This window comes from Erythrolamprus reginae, chromosome 2 (genome assembly GCF_031021105.1).
Source record: "Erythrolamprus reginae isolate rEryReg1 chromosome 2, rEryReg1.hap1, whole genome shotgun sequence".
Lineage (NCBI taxonomy): Eukaryota > Metazoa > Chordata > Lepidosauria > Squamata > Dipsadidae > Erythrolamprus > Erythrolamprus reginae.
The window spans coordinates 136,316,946-136,339,161 of record NC_091951.1 but is presented as its reverse complement, the minus strand read 5'-3'; the positions used below and the strand labels follow the sequence as shown (position 1 = coordinate 136,339,161).

Sequence of the window (22,216 nt, the reverse complement as noted above, 5' to 3'; positions counted from 1 at the left end):
CATGCTCTGTTGTCCTTGAGAACTGTGAGCATAATAGAGCTCTAAAGAATTTACCTCCTTTTCTTCTTGCTGAGACACTTTTGGAAGTCTGAAAAGAGGAAATGCTGATTTCCCAAGCGACAGAGGCAATGAGCATTTGTGACAATGCAGTGATTGGCTGCAATCAGTTAGCATTCCAGAATGAATCCATATTAAAATTGATCTGAATAGAAACCCTCAAGAAAGAAGAAAGCACAGTGTATCTAGCTGAATTTAAATTCTCAGAAATTTTTTTGCAGATGTGCTCCATATAATCTAATTTTATTCCTTATGATCTGTTATCAATTTATAGAATGCATCAATCAATAACAGACAGTTATTCAGGCCAGTCTTTCTTCCTCCTGGCTGCCAGACCATGTAATCTCCAACCTGATATGTATCCCTTTCCTCAATATCCCAGCTGTGCCATTTCCTCAGGCCATTTAGCTTTGTCTGAAATTAGGAAAGCTGCAGGCAGGGAGTGGGAAGGGGAAAGAGAGAGATGGGAGTACTCATGAGTCACCAGATGCAATCCAGCCTTTGGAAGTTAGCCAAAGAACTCTGCTTTGAAGCAACCAAAAGGCCTAAAGCCTTCACTCTTTCACTTATTAATTGTTCATTCTTGTTTGAGTAAAAAAAAGATAAAGATATTTTTCAGTCCATGACTAAAGGTGCTTCCAATTAATTTTTCAGAAATTAAGAGTGTTGTGGCCTCACCATTCTATGTCTGTTCTCTAATACAAATTTGAACCCTCTTATTCAAAGCTTATCAGTGAGGACAATGCTGTTAAACTGTAATACACAGATCAATGCTATTAAACTGTAGTACAGAGATTCGCACCGCCTTCCGCAAGAGTCTTAAAACTCATCTATGCCACCAGGGTTGTGGCAATTAGACATTAGCCTCCTAGCTGATGAATGTTATGTATGGTTGCTGTCTGAATGGATATGACTGATTTTTATTAGGATTGGGGATTTTAGATTCGTTTACTTAGTTTTAATTAATTGGATTTAACCTATTGTATGCTATTGTTTCTTTTTATATGTTGTAAGCCACCCCGAGTCCTTGGAGAGGGGCGGCATAAAAATCCAATAAATAAATAAATAAATGTCCCTACAAAAATGTAATAGTATTGCATTGGCGAATCAGTACAATTCTCTCTGAATTCCTCCAATTCTTGATACAACTGAGGGTATTTTTAAAAAATTGTACAGTACTTGGAAAGATCCTTGTCTCATATACTTCAAAGATAATAGTGCTAGAAATAGAAAAAAATTGTACTGTACATGCCTCTACAATACACTATTTTGATTAAAAGCTATGAGGAAAGTTGCCTACTTCTATAGATACAAAAAGCTTTATATTTCCCAAGACATTATTTCCGTTGTATGATAATTAGCTACAAGTAACAATGTTTAAAATATATTTATTGATGATAAACTTATTCCTGGACACACTGATTCTTTTTTCTATGGAGCAGACCCTCCTAATTGTTTATATTGGCTTGGCTCAGAGTTATACTGGCAATCAAGTAAGATGCATTCTTAACATGTCAACAAAATTTGGCAAGGTAGCCAATGCATATTTAACAATAATTACTTTATTGATATAGCAAAGTAATCATTCCCAATATGTTGCAATGGTATACCTGTGCAATTAAGTTAATGTTGTATAAGAAAACCTTCTACTCTGAGCAGGATAATCTATCTACTTGGGAAGATGAGTTTTAAACAAGTGTGTTTTTTCACCAAGGAGGAGACATGGGCTGAGGATTTTGAAGATAGGACATCACTACAGCAGAAATAGACAACCTAAGAAAAAAGATAATAGTGAAAGAATTAATGTAGAATCCTTGACATTTTATCCACAGTAATATCAAAATTAATTACAGTTATCCCAACTTTCCAAAATAGGCAATCAAATAAAAAAAGATACTTGTCCAGGAATATGTATTTGACATCAGTATAAATTTATTTCTTGCATGTGTTTTCCTCAGCAATAATTAGCAACTGAGAAACTAAGTGAACATTTGCCCTTGAAGCATGAGTTATTTGCCTAATAATAGTGGCTCACAAAACAAATACTTTCCCAAATTAACAAGAAGTGGTTAAATTTAGAATCATTAGCTGTTACTGAAAGTTACTAGATTATTTTTTTGGCAGAAAGAACTGAAACTTTAGAATTTAATTAAGAAAATAAGAGCTTTTGTGAGAAAAGAATAACATGAATCTACAAATATTTTTTGTTAGATGTAAGCATTATAATCCTAAAAGGAACAGAAGAGTCTGAAAAGGAGACTAACTAGAAGATGAGGAAGAACTAACTAGAAGATGAGGAAGAAGACTAACTAGAAAAGGAGAACACTAGTTTATTACTTAATCCGTTGACCCAAATAGGAAAAAAGGAAATCTAGGATAACATCTTTAAAAATTGCAAAAATCTAGCATTTCCACATTCATTGGAACCCATCAGAGTTTGAAAACTGTAACAGAGTTGCTTCCACATTATAAAAATCTGAGGTAAACACCATATTTATTAGAAATGAAGATGATCACATAGGCATCTGTTGATCACTCCAACAATGAAAATAATATGACTGCAGTGACATGAGCCAATGCCTGCCCCTTATAATTCTGACATCAGATAGATGTATTTAAGCCATAGTGTTGCATTGTAATATCCTGGCGTATGTATGTATGTATGTATGTACGTACGTATGTATGTATGTATGTATGTATGTATGCTTGATGGATTGATGGATGGATGTGTATCTACAGTCACTTTTCTCCAGGAACTCATATGAATGATCTTCAATTCAAGGCAATCCCATTCCTCCTCAAAAAAGAAAGAGTAAAGAGAGGGAAAACTCCATAAATAAAAAAATCCCACATACTGCCCAACTTCATAATCTTGTAAACCCAAGACTGCTAACCAGTCCTGGAGATTTATTTGTCTCAATAAATTTGTGCAAGAGTTAGCTTGTATATTATATAAAAATACATATAAATTCCATAAAAGAACAAAACAACAAAAATACAGTAACTGAAGATTTAGAAAGTCGTTAATAATAATAATAATAATAATAATAATAATAATAATAATATTCTTTTGGGGGAATAGTTAAGGGAATTATATAATACTAGTCTGTAAATTTGAGAGGGGAGATACTCTGGAAAGATTTAAGAGGGTGAAAGAGGAAGTAGAAAGGGAGGAAGAGAAAGAGAGAGGGAGAGGAGGAGTGAATGTGTAAGTAGGTAGATGGAGGAATTGGTGAAAGATAGAGGGGAGTTTGAGAGAAAATGATGAAAAAAATAAACTGGTGGCAGTAAAAGAAGGGAAATTTTGATTAAATGATAAGAAATGTGTTTTTATATATGATTTCTGTAGTATTGGATGGTGTGTGTGCGTGTGTGTGTGTACATACATGAATTTGTGTTTTTGGTGGAGAAAAAAAAATACAGTAACTACTGTATTAAAATTGCCAGTCACACTTTATAATAATTGATTCTTATCTGCACATACATAAAAATACCATACATACATACACAGAAAACCTCCTGATACAAAAATAGAGATACAGATATTTTTCAATAAAATAGCAAGAAGAAGAAGAAGAAGAAGAAGAAGAAGAAGAAGAAGAAGAAGAAGAAGAAGAAGAAGAAGAAGAAGAAGAAGAAGAAGGGAAATACAGTGGTACCTCGTCTTACGAACGCCTCTTCTAACAAACTTTTCGAGATATGAACCTGGTGTTTAAGATTTTTTTGCCTCTTCTCCCAAACTATTTTTACCTTACGAACCCAAGCCACCGCCGCTGGGATGCCCCGGCTCCGGATTTCCGTTGCCAGCCGAAGCGCCTGTTCTTGTGCTGCTGGGATTTCCCTGAGCCTCCCGTTGCTGGGATTTCCTTCATTTTTGCCAGCGCTTCTTTGAATCCCAGTGAGGTTAAGCCTCAGGGGAATCCCAGCAGTGCAAGAATGGGCGCTTCGTCTGGCAACGGAAGTCCGGAGATGGGGTTTCCCAGTGAGGGGAGCCTCAGGGGAATCCCAGCAGTGCAAGAATGGGCATTTTGGCTGGCAATGGAAGTCTGGAGGCAGGGATTCCCAGCGGTGAAAGGCAAAAGGGGTGAGTTTTGGGATTGCACGCATTATTCGCTTTTACTTTGATTCCTATGGGAAACATTGTTTCATCTTACGAACTTTTCTACTTAAGAACCTCGTCACAGAACCAATTAAGTTCATAAGATGAGGTACCACTGTATAAGTAGGTGGTAGTTGAAGAAAAAAAGATTGAAGTAAACTGAACAAGGATGAAATAAGAACTTATTAAGCAGGGGGGAAATAAAAAACCACTCTGTTAGGGCTTCACAAAAAGTTTAAATTTGATAAGCAAGTTGAGTTTCCCACGCGATCTACCGTAATTTTTAAAGGCATTGATATTTTCAGGCATTTTGCCCCTGTAGAAATAAACGTGAAAATGTCTGGAAATCAGATAACTGAGGGGACCCGGAGCTTACGGTGATTTTTAATCTTAGGTTATTGTTCTTCACATGTAGAATGTGAATGTCTAATGAGGCACAAGAATGTACTATTATTACTTTCGTTCCATGGATGAACTCCAGATCCATTTTTCTAGAGACATTTTTTACAGTCAGATAAAACTTGCTACTCCTTTTCAATAGTGTCTGTTTTTAAAGTAACCTCTATTAAATAAATTTAACATCCACCTTAATTCCAATGAAAGGATCATTTGAAAAGATGAACAGTGAGGCAGATTTGTCTGAATCCTTCACATACTTTAGAGGAAAGAGGCAAAATGGAGATGTCTGGTAACAGAAGTTAATAAAAATTTACCACAAAAGCTAGTCTTCTAGATTTCATTATTTGGCAATTTTTCTGATTGGTGGATAATGAACCCCATTGTTGTTAAAGGAGTATAAACTGAGAAGAAAGGAGGAAGAGAAGGCAGCTTCAATTATCAATCTACCATGAAGATCAAACTTCACTGATGGGAAGCAAAACAGTTTTTACTTTGGAGAGAGATATTATAAAATGAGTCACTATGAGAGGGAAAGCTAATCAAATCAAAAGAAAAACAAAAATCAGTACGTTTTTTGGGCTAGTAGCCATTTTTGGAATTTTGAGAACTTTGTAGTTATCATTCCTGAAAAAGTATAAAAGTATTTCCAGGGCAAGATCTATGGATTCAGAAATGAATACCACTGCAAATCAGACATAATACAAGTCAGAAAGAAGTAAAAATACAGCTTACATGAAACTGCTCATCATCTGTTTGGTGTCTTCTGAACTCCTAGAGTTGGCAAAACTGATAAATGAGCAGTAGACAGCAATCCAAGCACACCATTTTAACTGCAAACACCATGGGAAAATACAATGAGAATCTCATGGGGTCACAGATGCATCATAGTTATTAAAGTTTAACAATATTATAAATATTCCATTTTGTTTTTCCTATGAGTTCGGGAACAACCTTCAGTTTAAAAAAATTAATAAATATTGCTAAAGCATAATGACAAAGTTACTTATAAAACACATATGATGAAAATAAAGCCAAATGAATGAACTTAGACTTTTTCAGCTGGTTGCCCTCAATTAAATGCCATTATCAATGAGAAATATAAACTGAAAATTCTAATTTCAAAAGAAATATACAGTATTTGACATATGAAGTTGTGTGGTTTAATAATCTTAACAAGAAAATTATATATGTTGAGAATACATGTTGAATACTGCAGAACTTCTAAGAAAAACAAGAAAAAGATAATGGTTATTCAACATTTTATTAACACATTCAGAAAGAGACCCCAAAGAACTTTGGAACAACCCTGACCTACAGACGTTCAGATAAAGATTTTATTATTTGGGAAAACCACAATATAGATTTCAATATATTGTTATTACAATGTAGGTCTTTATGGATTTTTCCTAAACTTTAGTGTCATCTCAAATGGTAACTCATGCAAAGTGCTCTCTTTCTCTCTCTCTCCCTCCCTCCCTCCCTCTCTTAATATTATTTTAGTAGTAGTCAAAAGATTTCATATTACAGTTATGGACAATTGGATATGTGAATAATGCTTTGACCATCTGTAAAAAGAAAGATGTTGATGATTGAGGATCAAATAAAGGACACTGAGTAAAACTTAAATTTATCTCCATATCTAGTAGCTGAATCCCTGTGCTTCACTACGAAACTGAACTCCCTAGCATGGAGTAGAATGTCTAACCTCCCAGCCCGCAGGCCAGATGAGTCACGTGCTGGCTACGCCCACTGGCAGTTGGAACAGATTTCTTTTCAGGTGGGGAGGGAGAGTAGAACGTCCAACTCCTTAGCATTAGAGCATGTTAATAATATAATAAATAACTACTGATGTGATGGTCATTTCAAAAAATCCTTTCTTAGCAAGCACCTAGAAGCCAAGAGGAACACACGTGCCAAGTTTCAAGTTTGTAGGCTTTATGGTTCTGGGGATTTCATGATGATGCATGAGTGGTATTTCGGTTTCATATATATAGAAATTAAACTGAATTTCTAACTATCTATCTATCTATCTATCTATCTATCTATCTATCTATCTATCTATCTATATATATATATTAACCTGATGATTATTTCTCAATTACATAACTGTAATTGCTGTTTCATACAAGCCATCCATTCAGAACATACAGTTGAATTACTATTAATGTATCTGTCTCTTAATGCTAAGAAGTGATCTGATATAATTAAACTCTTAGGTATTTTAATCTAAAATTGATATCTCAATGTTTCAAAAACATTTATATATGATGGTGCTACTAAACGGTATTATCATTTTTACCCTGAAGACACATTATCTTCTAGGCACAATTCAGATCCCTTAGGGAGAATCCAACTGAAATTAATGAAAAGAGCCCTTGAACAGGGTATATCTTTATGTATTTCCTGTAGCATGATATATAGCAAAGCATTCCACTAATGAAAATAATTTCATTTTAACCATTCTATCATCTATACTGCTCCACTATGCTTATACAGATTTTAAAGTCAGTTTTGATTTCTTCTGGAATAATACATCTAAAACATCTATGTAAATTTAGCTAATGTAAACATAATACATCTATGTAAATTTAGCTAAAACTGTTAAAAATAAACTCCACATTAATATGAATTAAAACATTAAGTTATTAATGTATTGCTGAAGGTTAAAAAGTAATTAGTCAGCCTCTGTAAGTTGGCAGAAAAATTTCTGAGAAATAGTGTGTAATTAATCCAATTCAACCCTGGAAAGAAAGAAAACTGGAGTTACGAAGAATAATCCAGTTTTTATTGCAAAATGCTAGAATTATTCTATCCAATAGCAATTCAGTAATTGTATCATAATATGTAAGTAGTAAAACATTTACATGATTTGTTCAGTTAGTGCTCTTGATGTCTTTTAATCAAAACCTGAGTATTCTAATACTCACTTTTAGCATTAAGCCACACATGCTAAAAATCATTCCTAGCAAATTCATATAATCTGGTGTAGGATCTTCTAAAGTAGGGTTGTTTTCTGTAGCCGGAGGCTTGTATCTGCAAATGAAAAATCAATACAGTATAAGGAAAAACAAAAGTATTACATTGTATTCAAACCCCAAACAAATATTTCTAGCAACAGTTCTGAACTGATGAGGAAAACATAAACTCTACTTTTCCTGCAAAAAATAAAACTTTCATACAAGTTCAAAGTCAACAGCTCGAAAAAGGAAATGGTATAAATATTTAGTACTTTTCCCTAAGTAATACACTGCAGAATCCACTTCAACCCACTGCAGAATCTCTCTCTAAATTTTAAGGAACGCTATTCTGTTTCAATCATTTCAAATAATAAACACAAAACCATAGAAGAATCTTGTTTTAATATGGACAAAAAAGAAAAGTAAGATTATGAGTTAAACTCTGTAAATTAAACTCTATAAAATTTGTGTGCAGATATTCTTTGTTTGAGAGCCAGTTTGGTGTGCAGTAATTAAGGCATCAGGCTAGAAACTAGGAGACCATGAATTCTAGTTCTGCTTATGCATAAAGCCAGCTGGGTGACCTTGGTCTAGATATTTTTCTTAACGCTAAAGATGCGGCGATGGTAAAATCCTTGCTAAGAAAAGTGTAGGGACTTTTCCAGGCAACCTCCGAGAATCAAATATGATTGAATGGAAGGAAAAAAAGAAAAATAGAAATTCTTATTTAGCGATTGCCTTGTTTAGTGACCATCTTAGTTATGACAGTGATGAAAAAGTAACTTTACAAATCCTCACATTTATGACCCTCACAGATCTGTAAATAAAAGAAAATTGGGGTAAAACTATAAACATAGTTGCAGTCTCACTTAGTGACCACTTCCCTTAATGATAGACTTGGTGGTTCCAGTTCTGGTTGCTACAGTGTAATCTAGCATATTAAATAGAATAATAAAAATGATATTATGAATTACTGGGTAACTGTTCAATAGGTAAGGCTTACTCAGGTAGCACTTATATTAAGGTAATAATTAGGGCCAAGACTGCCTTCACTAAATGTTGTGGATGTAAAACATGATATCACCAGATTGCATTGTTTAATTATGGCAATCTTGGCAGTCCCGGTTTCTGTTGTAAAACCCTGGAGTGGGAAGAGGCAAGAGTCCCATGAGGAATTGCACAGGGCCCACAAGGGGTGCTGCAAGCACTAGGAAGCACAGGCAGATCAGAGGCTGAGGAAGGCCAGCAAAGGTGCTGCAACAGGCATGACCTACAGAGTGCAGGTGTATGGGGGGGGGGGGACCGTACTATAGAATATGAGATCTCTGGGATCTCATAATGAGCTGCTCTGGGAAAAAAATCAGAAAAAAATGACTGACTGGAGTGACTTGCAACCTTCTCTGCTAGTTTTTCATTGACTGTACAAAACCGGCATGAGAGCCTGCAAATGGCAATCACATGATGTGCCTTGCTGTGATGTCAAAATTATGAACTGGGCACCCAAGCTCCCAGATCGTTATCAGACAACCACAGGGGTCCTGCAACAGCTGGAACTTCACGGGGTGATTGTAAGTCTGTAGTTTCAGCGGGTTCAGCACCACTGTATCTTTGAATGGTTATTGAACTATCTGCGTAGGCAGTGATGGGCTACCAAAATTTTTACTACCACACTGTGGGCGTGGCTTATGCATTTTGTTTCAACATCTTTCAGTGCAAATTGGGGCTCTGGGTTGGAGCTCCAAATTTTGCTACCAGAACTGCGTTCCTGGCTGTTCCCGTAGGAGCCCATCACTGTTTGTAGGCAAAGCTAACAGCTGGAACTTCCAGAGCTGGTTGTAGGTTTGTGGTGTAGTTTTTCAGTACTACTCTAACTTTGAATAGTCACCAAATGAATGGACATAAACCAAAGGTTATCCATGTAGGCAAAACTAACATTTAGTTTTCAGATGAATTATCTCTTTTTATTGGATTCCTTTGACCAAAGGGGCTTCTTTAAGTAAAAACCATGTAAAAGATATAGGGCTCTTTTCTATTTTTCTTACTATATTGCCCTATTTAGTTTGTTGTATGCCCTGGACATCCCATAGGTGTTTCAAACATTTGCTCAACCAAAAAGAGTAAAAGCAGTAGTATAAATTATTCCTTAATCATAAAATATCTCAATGCAGAGCGATTGCAAATTAAGTACAGATTTGTAATTTGTTGTATACTTATTTGGATATAAATATTTCTAAACTCAATTGGTATATCCATAGGTTACCACACATAGGATTGTACAATTTGTTTTGAAGTTGCCTAATTTAACTATATAGTTTAACATTTAAATGTGGGTGTATTTCTACTGCTCCACTTGGCATTACTGTATTAGTTACCACCATAAAATAATAAAATTAAATTAAAAATGATATCCAGAAAAATTACCGGGGGGAAAATGGACTATTATCAGACTTTTTTTAAATTGGCAAAACCAAAACAAATCAGGTACATTATCTTAAATTCAAATAAGACAAAAATCATTATCAGGATCAGATCTGATAGTTGAAGTCATGAAACTAAATTTACTTAAATATTAGGAGTGTTTTTGTAATAACAACAGCAATTGATGCATTCTCATTGGAATCTCAAGCTCTGTGAGGAGCAGAGAATGGGATTAAATGACCCTCCCACATTTTCTTTCATATCCTTCTTGATATGCATTTATAATGGATTTTAAATGTAATCATGAAAATGTATTTGACAATTCAATAATTCTATTTTAAAGATTCATATACAAGCAACCACTCTATTGTATTTCTTCATTCAACTTCCCCCTGAGATCTGCACCCTCTGGCTTTCCGGAAGGCCTTAAAAATGTGTTTCTGGCAGGCTTGGAGCCGGTAGAAGACTCCATCTTATCCAGGCTGTATGGATTAATGTTTTTTGGTTTTATTCCTGTTTTACATTGTTGAATGGATGTATGTTTTAACTAAGGGTTTTATAATTGCTTTTTATTGTTTTATATTGCTGTTAGCCGAGTAGAGTCCGTGAGGAGATGGGTGACATACAAGTCGCAGTAATAAATAAATTCAGTTTTCCAATTTACTTCCTGAAACTCAAGCCATAATTACTAGTTTTTGGTTTTACTAAATTTCACTGCATGTATTCTATAATGCAGAAAAAAATTAATCCCAAATTTTATCTAAAGTATATTGCCTCTTCCCTCATGTAAATTCAAGTAATATAGTCAGACCTCAACCAAACATAAAGTTACTCATATTTAACAAGGTACTCTTAAAATAAAAGTACTTGCGCCATGCCTATCTTATTTCAATACACCAGCACATTTTTCTCTGAACTGAAGCTTTAGTCTGAAAATAGCCATATCAAACTATGTCATGCTTTCAGAGGTTTTTATTCAATTTATCCTCTTTGAAGTTGTAATATTAAGTATCCCTGGGCCTTTCTACATAATTACCAATTAGTACAACCACTAAAAAGTGGTTAGGCTAGAGTTAAAGGAATTGGGCTACAAAGAAGAAGAAAAACCCTAGCTCTCTTTATCATTTCATAGTTGTGTATTTTGTATCTGGAACTGAGAGTTTTAAGTGTGTGTGTGTGTGTGTGCATTTTTTGTTGAATTTGAAAATGATACACACATATATAAATTATATATAGATAAAGTAAATAATATTTTTACACTTCAAAGGATTCAATTTTTCAGGAAAAGTTCCAGTCTTTCCTTGGCATAGAGTTGTGGATGTTAAGTACTGTCTTTAATACGATTATGCAGATTATAGCATCACTAACTTTTGAACAGTACCGTGATACTACCTCAGGAGACTCTGCTAGTGTCATTTTGTAAGAGAGAGAGAGAGAGAAAAGAGAATCACCTCTTTGGAGACCCACCCATAAGTAGCAAGATCAACGTCTCTCTGACCTTTCAAAATTAAACAAATATGTAACCACTTGCTTTCACCAGATTACTCATGGGTATTATTGCCTTGGAATGAGGGCCTAGATCATTTGAAACTCTGTCCTTTCGCAATATTTGTCTCCAAGTCACCCTTTTCTACTATGAAGAGACATTTCTCCCATCCACCCCCATGTGATTTTTCCTCCGCTGTCCCTAAAACTACAGTAGCCAGACCCCCCCCTTCCATTCGTTAAGGTGTTGCCATAGTGACCCCAGGCGAGTCACGTGCGACCGTGCGTGATTTGTCCGTTCCGTGTTCTTCCGTGCTTAAGCCGCAACTCCAGACCCAAGTCGTGACGTTACCATGCCAACTCCCAATCCCACACTGTAGCCTGACCTGAGGACGCGGTTGGGACGCCGCGGATCTGCCATACTGTTGCTAGACATCCCACTGTGCCGCGGGCTACACAGTACCGCACCGAGAACGACCTCCTTTCGAGGCTGCAGCAACTTCCGCTTCCTTTCAGCGCCGCAGGTGGGGTGACTAAGAGTGTAACACCCCCGAGTTTAGACGCTTTTGTTCCTGCCTATGAGTCCGTGCTTGTGTTGGCACTGGAAAGGCCTTGAAACTGAAATTTCTGGAGGAGGAGGAAGAAGAATGTTGTAGCCCTTCCTTCTCGCTTGGAGAAATTATGCCGAGAGGGGGTGGAACCAATGAAACTAGATTGGAGGAGTAAGTGGACGAGTCGACGCCTGCATTTCCCTGTAATCTTCCTTCTTGTTATTTCGTAAGTAAAAGCTGCAAGAGGTTACTAAGAAATGTGAACTATTTTCCCACATGCATAGTTCCATGATTCGAAGAGGGCGGCGGCGGGCGGGTAGGAAGGAGAGAGGTTTAATTTCAGTAACTGGCTTCTTATATATATAAAAACATTGACCATTGGAAAAATATCCCTGGTACAGCCTCTCCTCCTCCCCACGCTTTCTCCTCTGCGTGATAAAAGCTCCCATCTGACTGGTCATTTTGCCTAATACTTTTTGGACGTTTAAAAGCTTGTGGTTTTGTGAATCTTCAATTGGTCTAATAATCTTACAAACTAGGCGAAAACACTCTGAACAGCAGTGAATGTGAGAGAGATTTTGGAATCTTAGTGGGCAACAAACTAAACATGAGCCAAAATGTGCAGCAGCGGCTAAATAAAGCCAACACAATCTTGAGCTGCATAAACAGAGGAATACACTCCAAGTCCAAGACAAGGGAGGTGCTAATACCACTCTATAATACCCTAGTTAGGCCACACCTAGAGTACTGCATTCAGTTTTGGTCACCACACTACAAAATAGAAATTGATACTCTAGATCAGTGTTTCCCAACCTTGGCAACTTGAAGATATTTGGACTTCAACTCCTAGAATTCCCCAGTCAGCGAATGCTGGCTAGGGAATTCTGGGAGTTGAAGTCCAGATATCTTCAAGTTGCCAAGGTTGGGAAACACTGCTCTAGACAAAGTGCAGAAGAGAGCAACCAGAATGATAAAGGGACTAGAAACTAAAGCATACGAGGAAAGGTTGCAGGAACTGGGCATGGATAGTCTAGCAAAGAGGATGTCCAGGGAGGACATGTTGCAGTCTTCAAACACTTGAGAGGCTGCCACAGGAGGGAGGGGATTACAATATTTTCCAAAACACCAAAGAGCCAGACAAGGAGTAACAATTGGAAGCTCTCCAAGGAGAGATTCGACCTGGAAATAAGGAGGAACTTTCTGATGGTGAGAGCGATCAACCAGTGGAACGGCTTGCCTTCAGAGGTGGTGAATGCTCCAACATTAGAGACTTTTAAGAAAAGACTGGACTGCTATTGCACTAGTGTGATGTAAGATCTCCTGCACCAGCAGGGGGTTAGACTAGATGACCTGCAAGGTTCCTTCCAACTCTAATAATAAAATAAAATAATAAAAATGGTTTCAGTCCTTACCTCCTCTAGTCCAATACAGGTAGTTCTCAACTTACAACAGTTCATTTAGTGACCTTTTAAAGTTTTTTTTTCTTATTAGATTTGTATGCTGCCCCTCTCCTCAGACTCGGGGCGCCTCACAACAATAATAAAACAGTGTACAATGAACAAATCTAATATTTAAAAGAAAATATCTAAAAACCCATTATTTAAAAAACATACAACACAAGCATACCATACATAAAACTATATAAGCCTGGGGGAGATGCCTCAGTTCCCCCATGCCTGGTGATATAGGTGGGTCTTAAGCAATTTACGAAAGACAAGGAAGGTGGGGGCAGTTCTGATCTCTGGGTGGAGTTGATTCGAGGGCCGGAGCTGCCACAAAGAAGGCTCTTCCCCTGGGGCCCGGCAGATGACATTGTTTAGTCGACGGGACCCAGAGAAGGCCAACTCTGTGGGACCTTATTGGCCACTGGGATTCATGCGACAGAAGACGGTCTTGGAGGTACAGTACTTCTGATCCGATGCCATGTAGGACTTTATAGGTCATTACCAACACTTTGAGTTATACAATATCACTGAAAAAAGTGACATGACAATTTTTCACGTTTAATGATCATTGCAGCATTCACATGGTCATGCAATCAAGATTTGGATGTTTGGCAACTGTTTCATATTTATGACAGTTGCAGTGTCACCTAGATCAGAGGTGAAATCCAACAGGTTCTGGAGAACTAGTAGCGGAAATTTTTAGTAATTCAGAGAACAAGCAAATATCACCTCTGGCTGGCCCCAGAGGGGCGTGGGAATGGAGATTTTACAATGTCCTTCCCCTGCCACGCCCACTAAGCCACACTACATCCACCAAGTTACACCCACAGAACAAGTAGTAAAAAAATTTGGATTTCACCACTGCCCTAGATCATGTCAACACCTTTTGCAACCTTCTGACTAGCAAACTCAATGGGGAAGCCAGAGTCACTTAACAACCAGATTATTAATTTATAAACCAATGTTTCACTTAACAACTGTGGCAAGCAAAGTTGTAAAATTGGGCAAAACGTACTTAACAAATGCCTCACTGCGCAACATAAATTTTCAGCTCAATTATGGTCTTAAATTGGAGACTCCTTGTTCAGCTGCTGCATAAGAAATGTACCATAAAGAACAATTAAGTGTTAACTCAATGCCTAAAGAAGTAAAGCTGAAAGGTTTTGAAAGAAGAGGATATTCAGCAGATCTTTCTGAAAGTTTAAAGTGCCCTAGGTATGCTTAAGCAAGATAGACTTGTAAAGATAACAAATGGTGTGAAATTGGAGGATGCTGACAGCCTTCTTAAGAAGACTGGGATGTTATTATTCAGCAGTTTCCCAAATAGATGTTTTACATACATTACAGGGAGATATTTATGTTGCTTCAGCAGAGCAAATGTACAGTACATGTTTGACTTGGTTTAGTAAGTAGCCATTGACAGAAGTAATTAATTTTGATATGTTAATTTTGAAACAAAGTGATTGCTCAAAAAGAAATTGCAACTGACAAATATTTTCTGTGTTCAATCTATTTTGCGATAAGGTGATGCAATTCGGGAGGCAACAAATGCTCAAAAGCAACATAGTCCTAATGCATCAGTCTGCCTTAGGATACTCCTGATTCTAGAAATTTCGCTGTGGAGATTCAGTATTATGCATGTGGATTTATTTTAACAATCAAGCTACATCTATGTGATGGCCTTTCCAGAACCCAAGCCCAAGAAACCAGAGCTTCCCCAAAAATTGCTTGCTACATTAGAATGTAAACAAGGAGCTATAAGAGCAGTCAGATTCAATGGTGAGTGTATTTCTGATTCCATAAAATAGAATAAAATTAAAATAAAATAAAATAGCAGCTTTCAATTATTAGAACTAGAGAAAACTCAGCAGCAAATTTATGTAGAATTAATAATGTATAACTTTAAGCTTTTAGTAACTTAAAAGTTACTAATGAAAAAAATAGCTAGTGAGAAATGTGTCTTGCTTGTTGGGTCAAAAAGTTTGAAATTGCAAAATGAATAGTGCAATTTGCATCATTCTAAGGGAAATGAAACTGGCTATCTTCCAGGAATTCCCTGAATTTACTCAACTAGATAACATTAAATGAGACTTTTCTTTTTCTTAGTGGATGGAAATTACTGTCTCACCTGTGGCAGTGACAAATCACTCAAGCTTTGGAACCCACACAAAGGAACGCTCCTCAAGACATATTGTGGCCATGGCTATGAAGTCCTAGATGCTGCCGGGTAGGAACTAGAGGAGATGGATTCACTTTATTTTTTAAAAAATCCAACTATTTTGAAAATACTGAAATACTGTACTTTAAGAAAATTTAAAATAACTGGATTAGATAATGGGGAAGGAACTTTACAAAAATATTATTTTGAAAAATACAAATATGTAATAATGTATAATGAAATAAAAATAAAATTTTTGACATAGCTATAATGAACTTAACAAAACTAATATATCTGAAAAAAATACTATGACATTAAAAAAATTAAAATATTACTATTATGTAAAAGTGTGTTTCTGAAAGTTTGAGTAAGGAAGAAAAAATGATATAGTAATTGTCCAGGAAATTCTACTCATGTTCATATTTTAAAATCTTGCCCATTCATTTAAACTTTTTTTTTCTGTTAAAATGACAGAAAACGTATATTTAAAAATTGAGAAGCTCAATATATGTTCTATACTTAAACATTACAGTGGAAAATTTGCATATAGAGCTTTTAAAAAGAAAAGTTCTCTTTATTTAGATGCTAAGGGAAATTATTTATCTTGCTCTGCCTATTCCCCTCTTTATCTGTGTTTTCCTTAGGTCATTTGATAACAGCCAACTTTGTTCATGTGGATCAGACAAAACAGTTGTGCTGTGGGATGTTGCCACAGGCCAAGTGATTCGCAAGTTCCGTGGCCATGCCGGGGTAAGATGTATTTTGTCTTTTGGGATGCTTGGAAAATGAGAAGATTTATGTCTTTTTGAAATATGAATTCCTCCAAGTTTCTTTCTTATAGGATAACAGTTATGTGCTCTGCTTCTGAGAGCCTTGAATTATTATTATGATTATTATTATTATTATTTGGTTGGCAGAAACCCTTGTGAAATATAAAGTGTTTATAATAGGAGATAAAAAGCTGGATGGAACTCAGAATTGTCTTAGATAAGTCAGAAATATTACTGGAGACATAGATAAGGAAAACAAGATTATAGAAACGGAATTGTAATTCTCAAATTAAAAAATGCAAGACGGTTTAATTTGCTGATTAAGGAATTATTGGCCTTGTACATAAGAAATGTAGGAGAAAGACTCTATGTCTCATAGTAAGTTTGCCCCAATAGCTTCCTCATTTCAGCATATCTTTCCAAAGAAACGTTACAAAAAAGAGGAACCTTTAATAAAGTGCAATCATTTGCTTGTTCAGCAGTTATGCATACCATAAACTCAGGGGTGGGTTCTGACTTACTTCTCTACCGGTTTGCTTCCTCCTACACCACATGTGCTGTACTAAAAACTCAGCTTCTGCAAACAGCTGCACATGTGCAGAAGTGACAACCAAGATGAGAGAGCTGGTTCGGGGACTGTCCAACCGGCCACTGCTGCCAGTTGGGCAAGCGGGAGGAAATTCCCGCTACCGGTTCTGTAGAACTGGTCCGTACCGGCAGGCACTCACCTCTGCATAAATTGCATCTGTATGTTCTTAGATGGGCTGTCATGAAATGAGCCAGTGCTGTAAACTATTAGCCTCAGCATGGTCCATAGTAGGCAGTATCAACATGAACTTGTTTCACAAGTAGCTTCAGTTATCTTACATTTTTTTGAGAGAAGGTTGAGTTTAAGTTAACTGAGGTTCTAAGTAAGGAATTGTGAGTTCAGCAACACATCTGCTATGAGACACACAGATGTTGTCTTTGTCATGTCCTTCAAGAAGTATTTAGCCTGTTGTACCGTAGTATTCTGTTTGGGAAAGATTATGACAGCTTATAGAATGTTCATAGTATATTTGTGTTCGTATCTCATTGGAAAACTGTAAACCCAATAAATATACCTATCCAAACCTGATACTAAGGTCTCTGGCTGAGGATTATAGTGAGTGGCAGTAAGTAGGAGTGATAAAAATGAGACTGTGGTACTGATGAAGAGAGTAGTTGAGGAAAACTAGCTGCGGTGAGGGATGGAACTATGGCTATACAAACATTTGAAGGATGTGTTGCAAAGAACATACCAGTAGATGTGTACAAGGCATCTCTCCTTGAAATCGTTTTGGAGCACATACAGATAAAATTCTACTGGGTCTGTTGGCAAAGCAAAATAGCTCTGTATGATATGCACGCAGTGACAACCAAGAAAAGATGCTTAAGCAGTCATGGTGAGCTTCCTAGTGGATATGGTTGTCTCAGCAGTTTGAGAAAGGATGCATCACTCACGCTAACATATTTTGTCCTCAAATACTTTGCACAGCTACTGCCAAATTTTGCAATAGTTCAAGTGTTGAAGGACAAGGGAATGGGGAAATAATGCAGATTTGTATGCACATCCCAAGCTCAGCTCCCAAAAATGGAAAATTAAATATAAGCTGAGAACAATAGCAAGCCCTAATATTTTTTGTATTCTCTTTTTTTTCAACTGAACAGAAGGTGAATTGTGTCCAGTTCAATGAAGAGGCCACTGTAATTCTTTCAGGTAAGAAATCTCCTTGCCTTCTATGTTACTTCTGGATTGTTCATCCTAGCCTTTATATAGCATGGATTTTTACTTTCCTGCAGGTTCCATTGACTCCAGTGTCCGTTGCTGGGATTGCCGTTCTCGCAGACCAGATCCAATCCAAATCTTGGATGAAGCCAAAGATGGCATCTCCAGTCTGAAAGTCTCAAATTATGAAATTCTTACAGGGTAAAGAAGGATAGGATGAAGTTTGAATTTGAAAAGGCAAATTTGTTGCTTTTCTAAATCCAACATAGATTATTTTAGAGAACATGTTAAATATTCTCAATTTTTCCATGTCTCTTTTCCTTTTAAAAAAATAATCCCCCCCCCCCCCCCCCCGGTTTGGAACAGAATCTAAAACAACGTGTCAATTTTTGCTAAAACACAAGAAAATGAACTAACATGTATAACATGGAAATTTTCATAATTGCATAATCCAAGCTCACTCATAGCAAGTTTTATATGGTACAAGGACATACATGTTTTGAGAACAGATATTTTTGAGCTGGATAGTTTGCAACCTCAGGATCAGAGTATCCTCTTAACAATGTTACTCTGTTCTTTTCCAGTTGTGTGGATGGACGTGTTCGACGTTATGATCTCCGTGCTGGAGAACTCTGCGCAGACTACATTGGAAGTAAGTTTCATTTGCGGAATATCCAATTAGCTGCTGAAATGAGAACTACATTTTTTAAGATATCACTTTGTTGTGGTATATGGTGCCTTTAGTTGTCTTGTGCTTGACGAATAATTCATGAGTTTTCCATCTTCCATTTGGAAGATTTCTATCAGTTTAACTGAAAAGTGTCTGCAAGGACATCAATTGTATTTTCAGGCTTGCATCCATATTTGATGATTATGTACCATCAATTCATATAATCATGGTCACTGTTGACTCATAGATTTCTTCCATGATGTATCCATATATTGTTAGACAATGGTTTGTAATACTTGGCATAGCAGCTACAAGCCACTATACCTTCCTATTTGTTTTTGAACAGGTTCTTTCCTCTTCATGCACATTGTATCCACTACGTGAAGCAATAACATCCAACATTGCCATGTTTTCATTATAGGTCCCATCACCTGTGTATGTTTCAGCAACGATGGGCAATGCACACTGGCTGCTAGCTTGGACTCCACACTGCGGTTGCTGGATAAGGATACAGGCGAGCTACTAGGAGAGTAAGCAAACACTTTTCATTGTTAACTGAAATGCTTCCTTTAGCACAGGGCTGCCAAATTTGCAGTCTGGATGCGTCATGTGCTGACTATGACCACATCTGGTTTAGCGAAGGGGGGGGGGAAGTCATGATATGTCACATGACGCTGCAGTAAGATTGCGAGTGAGACACCCCTTCCTTAGCTGTTAGACTAAGGTTGACTCCAGCTATTCCCAGCATAGAAGTATGAGTGCATGCTGAAGGGCAAGATGCAATTGCTTTAAATATGCATAAATATTTTATACATGTTTAGACATTTCCCTTAATTATTGAATTAAAGCAAAACTGTATTTATTTAATATATTTTCATATATAAAGGTCTTCTGCATCTATGATTAAGTTTCTGTCAAATTTTGTAATGTGTCCTTTTTAAATTAACTTCCTATTCACCCAAGGATCGGTAGCAGCTTCAGGCAGCTTGATGGGGAAACATCTGCCAAGATTGTCTGGAATAATCTCCTTTTTCCCCCAATTGAATCTCCAGCTACACTGGCCACAAGAATGTAACTTACAAGATGGACTGCTGCCTGAGTGAAAGAGACACACATATTGGGAGCTGCTCAGAAGATGGAAAAGTCTATTTCTGGGATCTCGTTGAGGTAAACAGGATTGGCTGGGAAAATCAAGGGCTTTCCTTTGAGGTAGTCATTTGACTTTTTAGCCAGCCAATCATTGGGGTGTAATTAAAATTCTACTTACCGTAGTTGGAAAAGTCAGGATTTTTTCCCCTGGAAACAAATAGCAGTTGTATTATTGTTCTGTTTCATTTAGTCTTACTTAAATACAATACAATATAATTTACAATATAATCAGGACAGTAGCAGTATCTATGCAGTTTTTTAATCTAAGGGATAAATGACAGTTGACATAAGTGATATAGGTATTACATTTGAGGTTCATAAATTAAGGGTTTCTATGCAAGTTTATTTGGCTTGAAGCTAAGTGCCTGGCTTAAATTTGTAAAAGGTGAACACTGCTTATTTATCTTCTTGAGTTAGGTAGCATTTCTTTCAGTTCAGATGATCAAATGTGAACAATTTCTTCTTAATATTATTCATATAAAATAACTGTCCTTGCTAGTGGTTTATCTGTCCCAATTCCTTGCCCTAATTTTCTTCTCTGAGCTCATGCTGGTTAAATGTCACAAGCAGTCCTGGAAGTCAGATTTTCCTCAGACCTATCTGTGTGATGACAGTTGTGCAAATAATATGTCTGTAGGTAATCTCTGTCCTTTGTAGGTTTTGTGACTCCTGTAGCTACATTTTGTCCTTTTCCTCCCCACAGGGCTCCCTTGTTCTGACCTTGCCAGTGTGCAATACTGCTGTCCAGTCATTGTCTTTCCACCCAGTTGAAACCTGCCTGCTCACTGCTGCTGGCGGTATTGTTCAGTGTTGGAGGGAAGAATCTTACACAGCTGAGGAAGGTGTGCCTGCATGACAAGCATTGCCTTTGTGACTGCACTGAGCGAGACTGCAGATACAGGATGATGGACCTCTCTGATGCATTTCTCCTACAACTCTATGAGTACAGTTGTATGTACTTTCAGGAGGAAGAATGGAGCATAATTTGGACTCTGCTTCTTCTATAAAGCCAGCCTGACTGAATGCTGCCCTTGAACCTTCAGGGATCAAAAGTTTCCTTACTTTAAGTGAAAGTATTTTTAAATTCAGCCTATGTATTACAGACATTAGTTAAGTAAAACATTTATTTTTTTTTAATTGGGTGTTTCTAGATTAAAAGGAAATAGTTTAAATGGCATGTGGACATTGTTTTATTGTAGGTTTTTGTGGCTCATGCTTAAACTACATAAACACAAGTCCTGATTCTTCACTTGGACAAATACATTAATTGAAATTGTCAGTGTAAAAAAAATATCTTGAAAAGAAAATACAAGTTTCCTACTCTTAGCTGTTTACCTGTTTTAAATTACAGGAAAATATTTTAATTGCTGATGTTCAGAAGAGCTCAGTTCTTATTGGTTACATCTGCTTAGTCAACTGCTACATACATGCTTGTCTTTAATTTTGCATCTGAATAGAACAAATGCCTTAATGTTGAAGATTGTTAATGATATTGAAGAAAATGTTTTCAAAAGGCTGTTGTCCAGGAAAGTTCAAACATTAATTTGAACTTTCCTAGGGAGCTCATCCTTCTTTGATAGAAATATAGTATTTTTTTTAAATTGGATGTTTATGAGTTCAAAATGAACAAGATTATATACTGTGCGTCAGTGTGGAATTCAGACTGAACCCCAGAAATGGAAGAAAATGCCTTTGAATTCAAACAACTGAAGGCAAATTGTAGCAGAATAGGTGCTAAATAAATTAAATTCTCCTTCCAGAATTACTACATTTTAATACTTGCACCAGTTATGTATAAATCAATAGAAACATATTTTTTATTGTGGGAATGTATAACAGCATCCAGAGATATCTTCTCCTATGGCTACTTGCATTCAAAAGTATGTTTTAGCAGCCAAACAGATGCTTAATTCTATTGTAACATACTCAATGTGCCTTTGGGAAGACAGGTCTCTTTTCCTAAGTTTTTTAAGGCTTTAAAATAGATTGAATTGGGTTCCCCCCCCCCCCCCTGCTTTTGTTGTTTGGATCCAAGATGCTTTTCTATAGAAATAAAAATGAAATTATAAGAAATCAATGTCTTCTTATGGAAGTGTTCAAATTTTACACTCATACCACTCTCTGCTGTTCGAAAAGTAATTAGAAAATACTGATTTTAAAGAAATCAGTCTAGCAACTTAAAGTCAGTAAAATATTTCTGTTTCAGTTATTGTGGTTGCTGTAATTAAAAAGACTTCCAAGTATCATTCAGTCTTCCTTAATGCCATGCCTTTAAAATACATTGGACTTACAGCTGTTTACCATCCCCAGA

General features: G+C 36.6%; 2 protein-coding genes across 2 annotated transcripts; one reads left to right on the top strand and one right to left on the bottom strand.

Annotated features, from left to right (window-relative positions):
• Positions 1-1,429: 1,429 nt before the first annotated feature.
• Positions 1,430-12,036, bottom strand: WDR83OS (WD repeat domain 83 opposite strand). Its single transcript, XM_070739560.1, has 4 exons — positions 11,802-12,036; positions 7,483-7,588; positions 5,288-5,385; positions 1,430-1,830 (listed from the first exon to the last, which is right to left on the bottom strand). The coding sequence occupies exons 1-4, from the start codon at positions 11,849-11,851 to the stop codon at positions 1,764-1,766; spliced, it is 321 nt and encodes a 106-aa protein (XP_070595661.1). The 5' UTR covers positions 11,852-12,036; the 3' UTR covers positions 1,430-1,763.
• WDR83 (WD repeat domain 83) lies at positions 11,679-22,148 on the top strand. The gene is made up of 10 exons (XM_070739548.1): positions 11,679-12,192; positions 14,936-15,190; positions 15,518-15,638; positions 16,214-16,319; positions 18,029-18,077; positions 18,161-18,287; positions 18,671-18,738; positions 19,178-19,286; positions 19,809-19,923; positions 20,609-22,148. Exons 2-10 carry the CDS (start codon positions 15,088-15,090, stop codon positions 20,759-20,761), a joined length of 951 nt encoding a protein of 316 aa, XP_070595649.1. The 5' UTR covers positions 11,679-12,192; positions 14,936-15,087; the 3' UTR covers positions 20,762-22,148.
• The last annotated feature ends 68 nt before the right edge of the window (positions 22,149-22,216 follow it).